The sequence below is a fragment of the Chrysemys picta genome, chromosome 10 (genome assembly GCF_011386835.1).
Source record: "Chrysemys picta bellii isolate R12L10 chromosome 10, ASM1138683v2, whole genome shotgun sequence".
Classification (NCBI taxonomy): Eukaryota; Metazoa; Chordata; order Testudines; family Emydidae; genus Chrysemys; species Chrysemys picta.
In genome coordinates, this window is record NC_088800.1 from 40494219 (window position 1) to 40506613 (window position 12395).

Here is a 12395-nt window from a genome sequence, read left to right on the forward strand (position 1 = left end):
CCTACCCCTGGTCTAAAGCAAATTACAGGCGGTGGTAAAGTAACGTTCCTACAGACTAGAAGGATCCCAAACACTACCTGCCATTGAAACGAAAGATTTTATTTTCTCAACATACGCAAAAGAGTTGTAGAGGTTCAAGAAAGCAGCCTGAGTAAGGCCCATCCATAGGTCGCAAACTTGCAAACCTCTAGGCACATCAGTAATTTCATGTACATGTACATAGTCCCTTTGAGTGTATTGAGACTATTCCAGTGTGTCAAGTTATTCACATGCCTTAATATTTGCAGGATCAGGGCCATTGTTTATTTCATGTGCATGTGTGATCTGGCTAGGTACTTGCTGTGGGCCCATCACCATAGCATCTGAGCACCTTAATGCGGTGATGCCGTGGCAAGACTTATCCTACAGTGAGGCTTACAGTTCTCCTGGTAAATTTCATATGTTAAAAGCCACGATGCCAATGACAGAGGATTTGCTTCCTAATGGACGCAGTGCTGAACACAGCTGGGAGCTGGTCTTTAGTAAGATTCAAATGTGAATGTGAGCAGGGGTGGCTCCAGGCACCAGCGCACCAAACGCGTGCCTGGGGCAGCCTGCCGGTCGCCGTAAGGGCGGCAGTCAGGCTCCCTTTGGCGGCGCGCCTGCGGGAGGTCCGCCGGTCCCCCGGCTTCGGTGGCTTTGGTGGCGGCGGGGACGCCGAAGACGCAGGACTGGCGGACCTCCAGCAGGCGCACCACCGAAAGCCGCCTGACTGCTGTGCTTGGGGCGGCAAAATACATAGAGCCACCCCTGAATGTGAGGCTGCAGCTCAGTCTATGCTGGGGTCCTCCACCCCGCCCCCTGGGGGTGTGGATGGAAGAGATGCACCTAGAGAGGCCAGGGCAGCCCTCACAATTTATCCCTGCCGCTGGGATGTGTCGGAGTGGGCCAAATGGGAATTTTGAGAAATGCACCGAAATCATCAATGAATAAGAGATTTCTGTGTATTTCTACTTCTGGAACATGCCACGTGGATCTGTGGTGCTACCGGCAGCAACCACTGTTATCGTCACATTGCTGCTAATGTCACACTGAGCCACACACTTCCCTGGAGAGCTTCCTCTGAAACCAGGGAGTTCCCCACTCTACTGCATCTTCCTGAAAGCTGTTATCACTGCTACCATATCCGACCAGCCCTCACCTGCCACGCAGACCGTGCCCTCATGACAATATGTGCTGTGGGTAAGCCAGGAGATCTGCCAGCAGCAGACACCCCGGCACAGTGAGTGTGTCAGGGATGTGGCCAAAGTGCCAGTGCAGTATGGCTGCTCTAAACTACTCCACAGATCAGACAAAATGGACCTGGGACTGGGGAGCTGTATCTGACTCCTTTGTAGCCCCCCATCCCTCTCAGCTGGACTCTGACCCTATATTGCAGGGTAGAGGAAACAGAGGGGGGAGGGGAACAGGCAGGTCAGCAGGGAGTCCTGGCTCCCAGTCCTCCAGGGCTTGTCCTGTTGAGGTCTGTGAATGGCAGAGGGATGGAGCTGGGCGGGGGGGCAGGGCAGAGATTGTGGGGAGCGAAATGGGGGTAGAAGCAAGGCTATGGGGGCAGGGCTGGCTCCAGGGTTTTGGACGCCCCAAGCAGCCCCCCCCCCAAAAGCCGTGATCACGATCTGCGGCGGCCTTTCGGCGGGAGGTCCTTCGCTCCGAGCGGGAGTGAGGGACCGTCCGCTGAATTGCCACCGAATAGCTGAACGTGCCGCCCTTCTCCGGAGCGGCCGCCCCAAGCACCTGCTTGCCAGGCTGGTGCCTGGAGCCGGCCCTGTATTGGGGGGGGGAAGGGATGGGCAGGGGGAAGGAAGCCCTGACTACCCAGCCCACTTCTTTGAATGGTTCCCTGACGTCCCTCTGTCCAAGCTCCAAAACTACCAAACCTCCTTTAGCATCTGCCCCCATGCTTCCCTTGGCAGATACCAGGCAGCCTCCCCACTCCCCTGGGAGGGCACAGGCCCCTCTCCCTCTGCACAGCTCTGGTGCCCCCTCCCTAGCCGGGCACAGTTCTGGGGAGCTCTGGCTGCTCTCAGCCCCCCATTTCTGGGTTCCCCAATCCCCCACCCTGGCACATTTCAGACTCACCCCATTGCCCCATCCTCCAAGCACAGCAAGCTCCCCACCCAGGAAAGCTAAGGCCCCTGACATCCTGCAGTGCCCCTCACCTGCCCTTGTTCTACCTTCTCCTTCCTGGGGGGGGGGGGGGTGAGGGTAGAGGAAACATGTGTCTGCTTTTGTTACCCCAGCATGCTGCTCCAGCAACAGGCCACCAAAGGAACAATCTATGTGATGGTTACTAAGGACCCCATGGTGCACAGTTGGCCTGTGGGCCCTTTATGTTGGGTAACATGGCAACAGCCAGCTGCCTCTCTGCTTTGATATGCTGGCATGTGGGCCAGAAGTTTCCTTTCTCACAAAGACCCTCTGCCTCTTTCTAGGGAGGTGCAGCTTCCTAGCGGGAGAGTGGCCAGGGAGTGAGGCGCTTAATTGCTGACACCAGCCCCGTGCCTTGCCCGTGGAAGACCAAGCTGCTGATTAAGCAATGCCAAAAGGTGAGCAGCGCTCAACCATGTTCAGGGGATAGGGCTCCCTTCACTGTGATCCACAGTAGCTATTTCTCTCTTCTGCACACCCCCAAAGCGCAACAAATGAGTTTAAATACACATCTGTATTGCTGTGCTGCAGGTGTGGCACACAACTGTGGGTCACACACTTTGGTGCTTTTCCCAAAGCCCCAGCTGCTGGAATCATGTGATTATGGGAGAATTTCAGGTTCCATTTAAAACAAGAAACCGAGTTTCTACCCCCCTGGTTTGCAGAGAAAAGCTGGACAACGCGAGCCAGGAACGCTCCAACACCAGAAAGCAAAGGAAAACAACACTGAATGTGTTTTGTTGAAATCTCACAATATTTAAAATCATCTCATGTTTTCTAGGGCTTGACTCATGATTTTTGAATGTTTGGGGTTGACGCTACTGTTGTTTTTCTCTCAAAACTTAACCGACCCTTAATGATGGAGCCACCACCGGTGCTTCCAGGAGAACTGTTGTATGGTGCTCCGCTAATTAGCCAGATGTAATGGAGCATTTCTGCAGGCCATCTTTATTAACGAGACACCCGATGTGCAGTTGCAGTGTATCCTACTGTTCAAACGATCAATATACAAATCGTACAGCTCTGGGTGCTGTGGCCCATAGGTTTAAACACTGTAAAAGTGGTGATGGCAGCATGCCAGACCCCAGCTGCTGAGAAGGCGTGCCAGCAGTTCTACAGGCGAGGAGCATCAGCTTGAGCAGATGGACACAGCCCCTTCCAGAGCTTCTCAGCACAGGGCAGGAGCACCCTTCAGATGGTGCAGCATCATGTGCCTGGCCAACTGAGTGAAGTGCCTCAGAGAGGGATGAGCCTAGGGCCCCAGCCTGCCCCCATGGAGGTGGCTTTTCACCCAGGAGTCTATGGCGTCTCAAAGTCAAGAACTGCGTGAGGCACAAGATGAGGGAGGGCTCCAGTCACCACCCTTCCCTTCCATCCCTTGCAGGGAAAAGAACACCCTGCATCATGCTGGGCCATCTGGCCATCCAACTCCAGGGAAAACAGGTTGAATATTTAGGGCTCAGAGCACCAGGCCACTTTGCTGCTCCTCTCTCTGTTCCCTTGGCTGCCATTACCACTCTGCATCTGCTTCTCTCTAGCTATTGTGATCACTGAGCAGCCGGCCTCCGCCTCCGTCCCTGTCGGTTACTCCCTCACGATGCGATGTAGGGCCACAGCCTGCACCTCCCCACAGTACCAGTGGTTCTACCAGTGCCAGGTAAGGCCAGGGGAAAGCACAGTCTGCGACTGCAAGACAGAGGCTCCCCTCCCCACTCCAGCCACTGTGCCCCATGCATCAGTTACAGGGATGGGCAGAGAACCCTCCTTAGCCCTGTCAGTACAAAGCTGCCATGTCTGAAAGACTGAGTGGCCAAGAGTGGGGAGTGGGCTGGATCGGGGCTGAAGGAAGATGGCAGCTGCTGCTCCTACCAATCAGATTGGCATGTGGCCAGGCAGCCTGCTGATTGTTTGTGCTAGCACTGTCTGTAAGGAAGCTAGTAGAGAAAAGAGAGGGGCAGAGGGTTGGACGGGGAGTTGAAGGTAGAGGAAACAGTGCTGGTGGCTGGGGGTGCAGGAGCAGTTCAATAAGAAATAGATTTGTTTAGCAAGAAAGGCAGCAGAACGGGAGGAAAAAGAGCAGAGGGGGGAATCCCCAGCTGCTGGCTTTTCTCCAGAGGTGCTCAGCTCAGGAAGAGGCGCTTGCCGGGCGAGAGTAAAAGCCTGGGGGTGGGGAGGAGACAGTGGAGTCAGCAAATCCAAGAGAGGACAGTGTGGTTGAAGGAGGAGAGTGAGCACAAGGGAGAGACTGGTGAGCTGTGACAGAGGGAGGGGCTGAAGAGGAATGAGTGGCACTGAGGGATGAGAAGGAATGTGCAGGCACTGGGAGAACGGAGAGCAGTGCTGGGGGTGAGGGTGGGGTTGACTGTGTCTTGGGAGGGATAAACACATTGGCCCAGTAATTGCGGTCAAACAAGGAAGCTGGGAGAGGAAGAGAGGCAGCAGAGCTCGAAGGACAGCAGCCAGGGCCAGTGAAGTCACTTAGGGAGGAGGAGCCAGGGAGACAAGTTATAGCCCTCCAAGGGAAAGGCAGCGAGAGCTGGACCAAGCCAGCTTAGAGGAGGGAAAGGTGCGTGCAGGGGAAGTAAGAGAGTATGACAAGGCACAGTAAATTTCACTGGTGGGCCAAGTGACTGCAGGATGGCAGCCTCTTCTCTTGGGCATGCAACGAGAGACCAGGAGTCTCTGCTCTCAGGGCCTGATTCTCCATTGCCAGGCATCTGGAGTCAGTGCTGCACCTGGGCACAGCGCCCAAACCAGTCCCCGCTGCTCACTGCCACAGGGGTAAGAGTCTGACCCTGAGGCTGCACAGGCATCAAGTGACACAAGGGGCCAGATAGCAGCAAATCAGGCCTGCAATGTTGATAAAGCAGAGCAGGGCCCAGCTGCTAACAACCAGGTGGAACAGTGACACTACATCCCCTTGGGCCTGGCCCTGCTCCACCCTCCCCATGAGCTGTTCTGCCACACTTGCCATTAACATCTGATTTCAGATTAAAACATTGGAAACTGCAAACCCCATCCACCAACATGCAGACATGCGCATGTGCACACCTTTCCCTTCTTTGGCATTCACATCCATCTCAGGCAGGCTTGTTGTGCAGTCCCATGCTCACCCCAAATGCTCGTCTTGGTTCAGGAAAGGAAGCCAGTTAAATGGGACAGTTTGGCTCAGTCATCTTTGCTAGGATGAATCCTGCTGCTAGGACAGGTTTGACAAACACACACAGGAGAGCAGGAATAGGAGCCCCCGTCTCTGCATTCACAGCAGTGCAACCAGCAGGATGCATCTATGCAGCCTGGGAATCTCAGCTCCATTTCCATACCTGATGGCGTGCTCTGCCTTCCTGGCTCATTCTGATCCATTCTGTCACCAGGACAGGGCTGCTTCAGCTTGCCCTACTGCTTACACAGCCATGGTATAATAGAGCTGGGTCCATTCTGGAGCTGGCCAGGTTTGGAACCGGGAGGCTAGGAAACCAAAAGCAAAGAGAATGGGGGGGAAGTGGGATGTGTTTGCTTATTCAGACCCATGGTGCATCAATGGCAAGTTGCTGTTGGGAGCTGTCAAATGAGCTCTTCTCCCCTGCACCCATCTCCGCATCATCCATCAGTCTGGTTAACGGGGCTTGAAGCAGGGAGGTTCTGCCACGTCTCTAGGGTAATGTCTCTCTCCAAGAGCTTGCTGGTGCCTTTGGGTTACAAATGTACTGGTGAAGAGAAAGGACTTCATGCCATGTCCACAGGTTGCGTTTTCTTTTCAGTCTGCTTGCTGCCAGATTGTGGGGGCCACGGAGCCAGATTTGCTCATCACTGCAAGGGAAACTCGACTGTACATCTGCCGAATCAATGACCTGCACAAAAATGTCACCTTCTCTAACTGGGTGAGAGTAGAGGTCCATCAGCACATTGCCAAAGGTACAAGCTCTTCCTTCCCCCACGTACACAGCCCGCGTGTTAGAGGGCCTATTCCTTCACCCTTTCACTTCCCTGGTCCTTCTCGCATGAACAGAGAGCAACAATACCCGAAGTCTGAAGGTGCAAACAATTTGATGTTTATTGGGGTGAACTTCCAGCAAGCAATGATTCCAATTTCCTTCCTCAGTGTCCCCCTTCCCAGCTCTGACGCACAGAGCCTTGCCTGTGTCCCTGTTCCCATTTTCCCCCCGTTAGCAAAACATGATTCCAATTCCCGCCGCCCCGAGCCTGATTGACTGCAGACTATATAGTAAAACTTGAGTTCTGCTTATCTATACCTTAACCAATCATTTTACTGAAATTTAACTAACCAATCCTAACATATTGTAACATGATTATCTAACCAATTATATCTCACCACCTTAATTGGTTTACACCCAACAAAATTAATTATACAGCAGACAAAAACAATCTCAGAACCAGACAGAGTTTATACATATAAACAATAGGGAAGTGGGGACTACAACACTTTGTTGCTAGAACAACAAAGAAATGAGGATTTCACACCCCAGCTATTGATAAGTGAGTTCTTGCCAGACAGGATGCTATCAGACTAAGTTTTCTTTAAATCTTCTAGGCTCTTCCCTTTCTCTGGAGGTGATAGATTGGATCACCTTTTTAACAGCCCCAAAATGCCGTATTTCAGAGTGACTGGTGAGGACGTGACCATTCACTTCCCAGCTTATGGCTGCCCCTGCTGTTTAGCCAAAGGTCTTAGCCTAAGAACCAGGCCTTAGACTATTATAGTGAGAGAAGGCCCTTAAACAGGCAGACTGATTTTGATTCTTGTTTTGTACCTCTATAACTAGCTAAGTGATAAGAATACACCTAAATTCTTAAAATATAGGTCTTTGCAGACAGGCCTGAATATCTATATCCTAACACTGCGTCCCTCTAGTGAGAGCGCACCTTCCCTTAGAACAGAGACCCTCCAGAGGATATCCTCAGTGGAAGCATGCCAGCCCAGCCCATCACATGGTATCAAGGGAAAGCAGGCTCCAGCGATGTTGTCCTGACAATCTGCCCAAGTCAGACAGCTGTCTCTGTGCTCCCAAACTATTTAAATCAGTGTCCTTATCCCCTGAGTGTGTGGCTCTGGATCTCCATGTCTCCAGTTTATAACATTCACTCCAGAACTCCCTGAGAGTGTTACCCACTGGGCTGTGTGCCTGTATTCAGCAAAGGGATTTGTATAATAGAAAGTCTCTGAAGCTATGAGAGAGGGAGCAAAATTAACACCCTGAGCTACCAGGTAAAGCACAAATAGGTCACTAGTTAGTGTCTGCCAAATCACAATAGGGAACAGGATGGCCAGCTCCTTACGCACCTATCTACAATGTGTAGGGAAAAAAGCCATGTAATCATGGGGGACTTCAATTTGAGTGACATATGCTGCAGGTCTCATGCTGCCAGGACTAAAACATCCCTGGAATTTCAAAACATAATAGATGACAATTTCCTAACTCAAAAAACGTTGCAGCCAGCATGAGGGAATTCTTTATTGGACCTTCTTGTAAGAGATAAAGAGGAGATGATCACAGGACTAAAAATTAATTATAGCTTAGCTACAAGTGTTCATGACTTGATCACATTTATAATGTGTAAATAGAATAAAGTCCAGACCAGTAATATATATGTGTGGTGCTTGGGCCAATTTCCCGAAGCTGAAAACAATTATGAGCCAAATGAGCTGGGAGGAAGAATTTAATCAGAAAAATATGAATGATAGTTGGGAATCATTTAGAAAACCTTACTAAATCCCCCAAAAGCCATAATCCCACAACTGAGGAAGAAGGCCGTATTGGTTAAAAAACCAGCCTGGGTTAGAGGGGAAGTGAAGGCAACTGTAAAAAAAGTTAATATATAACAAATGGAAGAAAGGGGAAATTGATAGTAATGAATATAAATCAGAAGTTGGGAATTGTGGAAAACCAATAAGGAAGCAAGAGGACACAAGGAGAAATTTATGACCAGCAGAATTAAAAAGAGTAAGAAGGAGTTTTTTATATGTACATTAGGAGAAAAAATTATCCTGACAGTGCTATTGGTCGAGTACTAGCTGGAATTGATAGAATTATCAATAATAATGCTGAAAAGGCAGAAGTGTTCAATAAATACTTCTGTTCTGTATTTGGGGGGAAAAAACAGGTGATGCAGTCTCATCATATGGTCATGAAAACACACTTTCCATTCCACAAGTATCTTAGGAGGATGTTAGACAGAAGCTACTAAATTTAGGGCATGGCTACACTTGCAGATGTAGAGCGCTTTGAGTTAAACCAGCCTTCGTAGGGTGCAGTAGGGAAAGCGCTGTAGTCTGTCCACACTGCCAGCTGCCAGCACTCTGGTGTGGCCACATTAGCAGCTCTTGCAACGGCCACAGAGAGAAATGCATTATGGTAGCTATCCCAGCATGCAAGTGGCTGCAACGTGCTTTTCAAATGGGGTGGAGTGGGGTGGAGTGTGACAGGGAGTGTGTTATGTGTATGTGGGAGGAGAGCGAGTGGGTTTTTGGGGGGCTGAGAGCATGTCAGCATGCTGTCTTGTAAGTTCAGACAGCAGCAAATCTCCCCCTCCCGCCTCTCTCTCTCACACAGCATTCCACAGTAATGGTTGCTTTGTCTCGGAGCAGATAAGCATGCCGGCTATCAGAAACGGAGCTTTCAAAGGGTATATCCAAAACAATGACAAGAGTGGACACTTGACTTAAGGGGATTATGGGACGTTTCTGGAGGCTGATCAGAGCGCAGTAATGCAACACCTCATTCACACTGACGCTGGGGCACTCCAGCAGGGGCGCATCAAACGTTATTCTACTCGCCGAGGTCGGGTACCAGGAGCGCTCTAGCCGTGGAGTCAGAGCACTCCACGTGCCTTGCCAGAGTGGACGGGTAGTGAGCTAGTGTGCCCGGGGCTCTTTTAATGTGCTGTAACTCGCAAGTGTAGCCAAGCCCTTAGACATTTTAAAATTAGCATGTCCAGATGGCTAGCTCTTTTCAAACTCTTGGATGCAAGTTAAGGAGGTCGCTGGACATTAATGTTGATTTTTCATTGTCCTGGAGCACTGGGAAAGTTCCAGACGACTGGAAGAAAGCGAATGTTGTGTCAATTATTAAAAAAGATAAATGGGATGACCTGGGTAATTACAGGCCTGTCAGCCTGATGTCGATCCCAGGCGAGATAATGGAGCAGCTGATACAGGACTCTTAATAAAGAATTAAAGGAGGGTAATGTAATTAATGCAAAAGTTTGGTTGTTAAAGGTAATAATGTTGACATAAAAGACTTCTGTAAAGCATTTGACTTGGTACCACCTGGCATTTTGATTTATAAAATTAACATGGCACACATGAAATGGATAAAAACTGGCCGACTGGTAGGTCTCAAAATGTAACTGTAAGTGGGGAATTGTCATTGAAGGGGTGTGTTTTGAGTGGGGTCCGGCCAGGATTGGTTCTTGGCCTATGCTATTTAACATTTTTATCAATGTCTGGGAAGAAAACAAAATCATCACTGGTAAAGTTTGCAGATGATATAAAAATTGGGGGAGTGGTAAATAATGAAGAGGACAGGTCAGTAATTGAGAGTGATCTGGATTGCTTGGTAAACTGGACACAAGCAAACAATATGCAATTTAATAAGGCTAAATGTCAATGTTTACATCTAGGAGCAAAGACTGCAAGCCATATTTACAGGATGGGGGCTCTGTCCTGGGAAGCAGTGACTCAGAAAAAGATCTGGGGGGTATAGTGGATAATCAGCTGAACATGAGCTCCTAGTTTGATGCTGTGGCCAAAAGAGCTAATGTGATCCTCGGATGCATAAACAGGGGAATCTCAAGTTGGAGTAGAGAAGTTATTCTACCTCTGTATTTGGCCCTGGTGTGACCACTGCTGGAATATTGTGTCTAGTTCTAATGCTCACAGTTCAAGAAGGATGTTGATTAATTGGAGAGAGTTCAGAGAAGAGCCATGAGACTTATTAAATGATTAAAAAACATACTGAATAGTGATAAACTAAATAGATCAAGCTCCTACAGTCTAACGAAGAGAAGGTTAAGGGGTGACTTGATTACAGTCTAAGTATCTACATAGGTAACAAATATTTACTAATAGGCTCTTCAGTCTAGCAGGAAAAGGTCTAATACCATCCAATGGCTGGAAGTTGAAGCTAGACAAATTCAGGCTAGAAATAAGGGGTAAATTTTAGGGGTGTCAAGCAATTAAAAAAATTAATCGTGATTAAACATGAGATTAAAAGAATAATTGTGATTAATCCGTTTTAATAGCACTGTTAAACAATAATAGAATATCATTTATTTAAATATTTTGGATGTTTTCTATACTTTCAAATATTGATTTCAATTACAACAGACTACAAAGCGTACAGTGTCACTTTATTTTTTATTACAAATATTTACACTGTAAAAAATAAAATAAAAAGTATTTCAATTTACTTTATACAAGTAGTGTAGTGCAATCTCTTTCATGAAAGTTGAATTTACAAATGTAGAATTATTATTATTTTTACATAACTCCCTTCAGCTGAGTGAGACCAGCACCTGTAGGCAAGGAAGGGTGGATTTTACCTCAGGGACTTGGCCTGCAGCAGCGAAGGAGAGGCGGGTGCAGGGAGGCTGCGCTCACCAGGCCCCTATTCTCTATGGCAATGTTTCTCAAAGCTTTTGTGCTGGTGACCCCATTTGGACTTTAACAAAAAAAATGGTGACGCCCTACTTTCAGCCCCCCTTAGGGCTCCTGGCTCTGACCCCCCACAAGCTTCAGCCCCCCCACCACAGATGCCTCCCTCCCCACCCAGATCTATGCGATTAACTCATTAAAAAATGAATGTATTAATTTTGTTTTCAATCACAGGTGTTAACTGTGATTGACAGCCTTAGTGAATTTTTAACAGTGAGGGTAATTAACCATTGGAACAATTTACCAAGGATTGTGGTGGATTCGCCATCACTGGCAAATTTTCAGTCAAGACTGGCTGTTTTTCTAAAAGATCTGCTCTAGGGATTATTTTGGGGCAGTTCTCTGGCCTGTGCTCAATAGGAGGTCAGGCTAGATAACCACAGTTGTCCCTTCTGCCCTTGGAATCTATGGACGCCAGGCATAGATGCCTTTAAATATTGTATGTATGATGAGCATGAGTCAGGGCCTGGGGTACCACTGAGGGTGGTGGTATGTTCATCTTGATGGAAGGTGGGTGTTGCAGACTGCCATGAGCTGTTCTGGGGAGGTGGGGTGTGGTAGAAGGTGTAATTCCAGAAACTGCATAGTGGATGGAGAGGGCTTGCTAGGGGATAGCTAGAGCATTTGAGAGGCATGGCACGCCTTAGAGGAGAAGCGAAACACATGGGGAGAGTTCACACTTCTGGGTTTTGTGCATACTCCTGATTTGAGGAGCCATTCATCCTCTTTCATCACGCTGTAGCAAAGAAATGCTCTCTAATTCAGTTGTAATGTTGCTTTCCAGGCCTGCTCCCTGAGCTGTGGCAAGGAGAACCTGTCGTAGTCCTCAATCCCACTGCGCCAGAAGTAAAGGTGGGCAAGCCACTCCAGCTGCAGTGTGCTGCTCTGGGGGTGCCAGCCCCACACTACCAGTGGTACCACAATGGGACCCCCATGAAGCATCAGAAAAAGAAGAAACTCTTGGTAACATTGTCTTTAGGTGGTTCATAAGCTTTGGCTCAGTGTAATGGTGCAGGGAGGGGAAGAGGGTGCTCATAGCTGGGCTCTGAGCAGGAAAGAACTTCCCCCATCCCAGTCAGCCACAAGAAAGTTTCCTGGAATAGGCATGAATGACCTGTGAGTGACTGATATCCTAGTGTCATCATCCTAGTGTCATCATCATCTTGGTTACTGGAGCCCCAGGTGACTCTGCTTTTCTCCAGCCATGTGGGACATGTCTCATGTGGTAGTTGGGACATCCCTCAGCTTCCAGGGCTTTAGTTTATGCAATCAAGCAAAATTACATGCAATGTCCCCACACCCTGCCTCTTTGGCCTTAGAGGAACCACCTTGAATTGGGTCAGGTTTCCCTGCAAAGCAGGCTGTAAGCTCTTTGCACTGTTTGGGTCTCTGTGGTTGGGTGGGCACAGGCCAGGTACCCCCTCTGTTCCTTGGGTGGCTGTGACTTTGCAGAGTCTGAGTACAGGAGAATCCTAGAAATGAATGAAGAACTCTGCCAGACACAGAGGCAACAATGCACAGCCCTCACAGAGCA

The 12395-nt window shown here is 49.0% G+C and overlaps 1 protein-coding gene across 6 annotated transcripts in view; it reads left to right on the plus strand.

Moving 5' to 3' along the window:
* The window catches only part of LOC101940395 (mucosa-associated lymphoid tissue lymphoma translocation protein 1-like), a 134101-nt gene that overhangs the window by 71000 nt on the left and 50706 nt on the right, over nt 1-12395 (plus strand). For all 6 annotated transcript variants that reach the window (XM_065558481.1, XM_065558482.1, XM_008166761.4 and 3 more), the window contains 4 exons: nt 2472-2585; nt 3726-3844; nt 5949-6102; nt 11646-11824. In XM_065558481.1, coding sequence (XP_065414553.1) covers nt 2576-2585; nt 3726-3844; nt 5949-6102; nt 11646-11824 — 462 coding nt within the window. In that variant the 5' untranslated portion in view covers nt 2472-2575. The remainder of the gene's footprint in view (nt 1-2471; nt 2586-3725; nt 3845-5948; nt 6103-11645; nt 11825-12395) is intronic.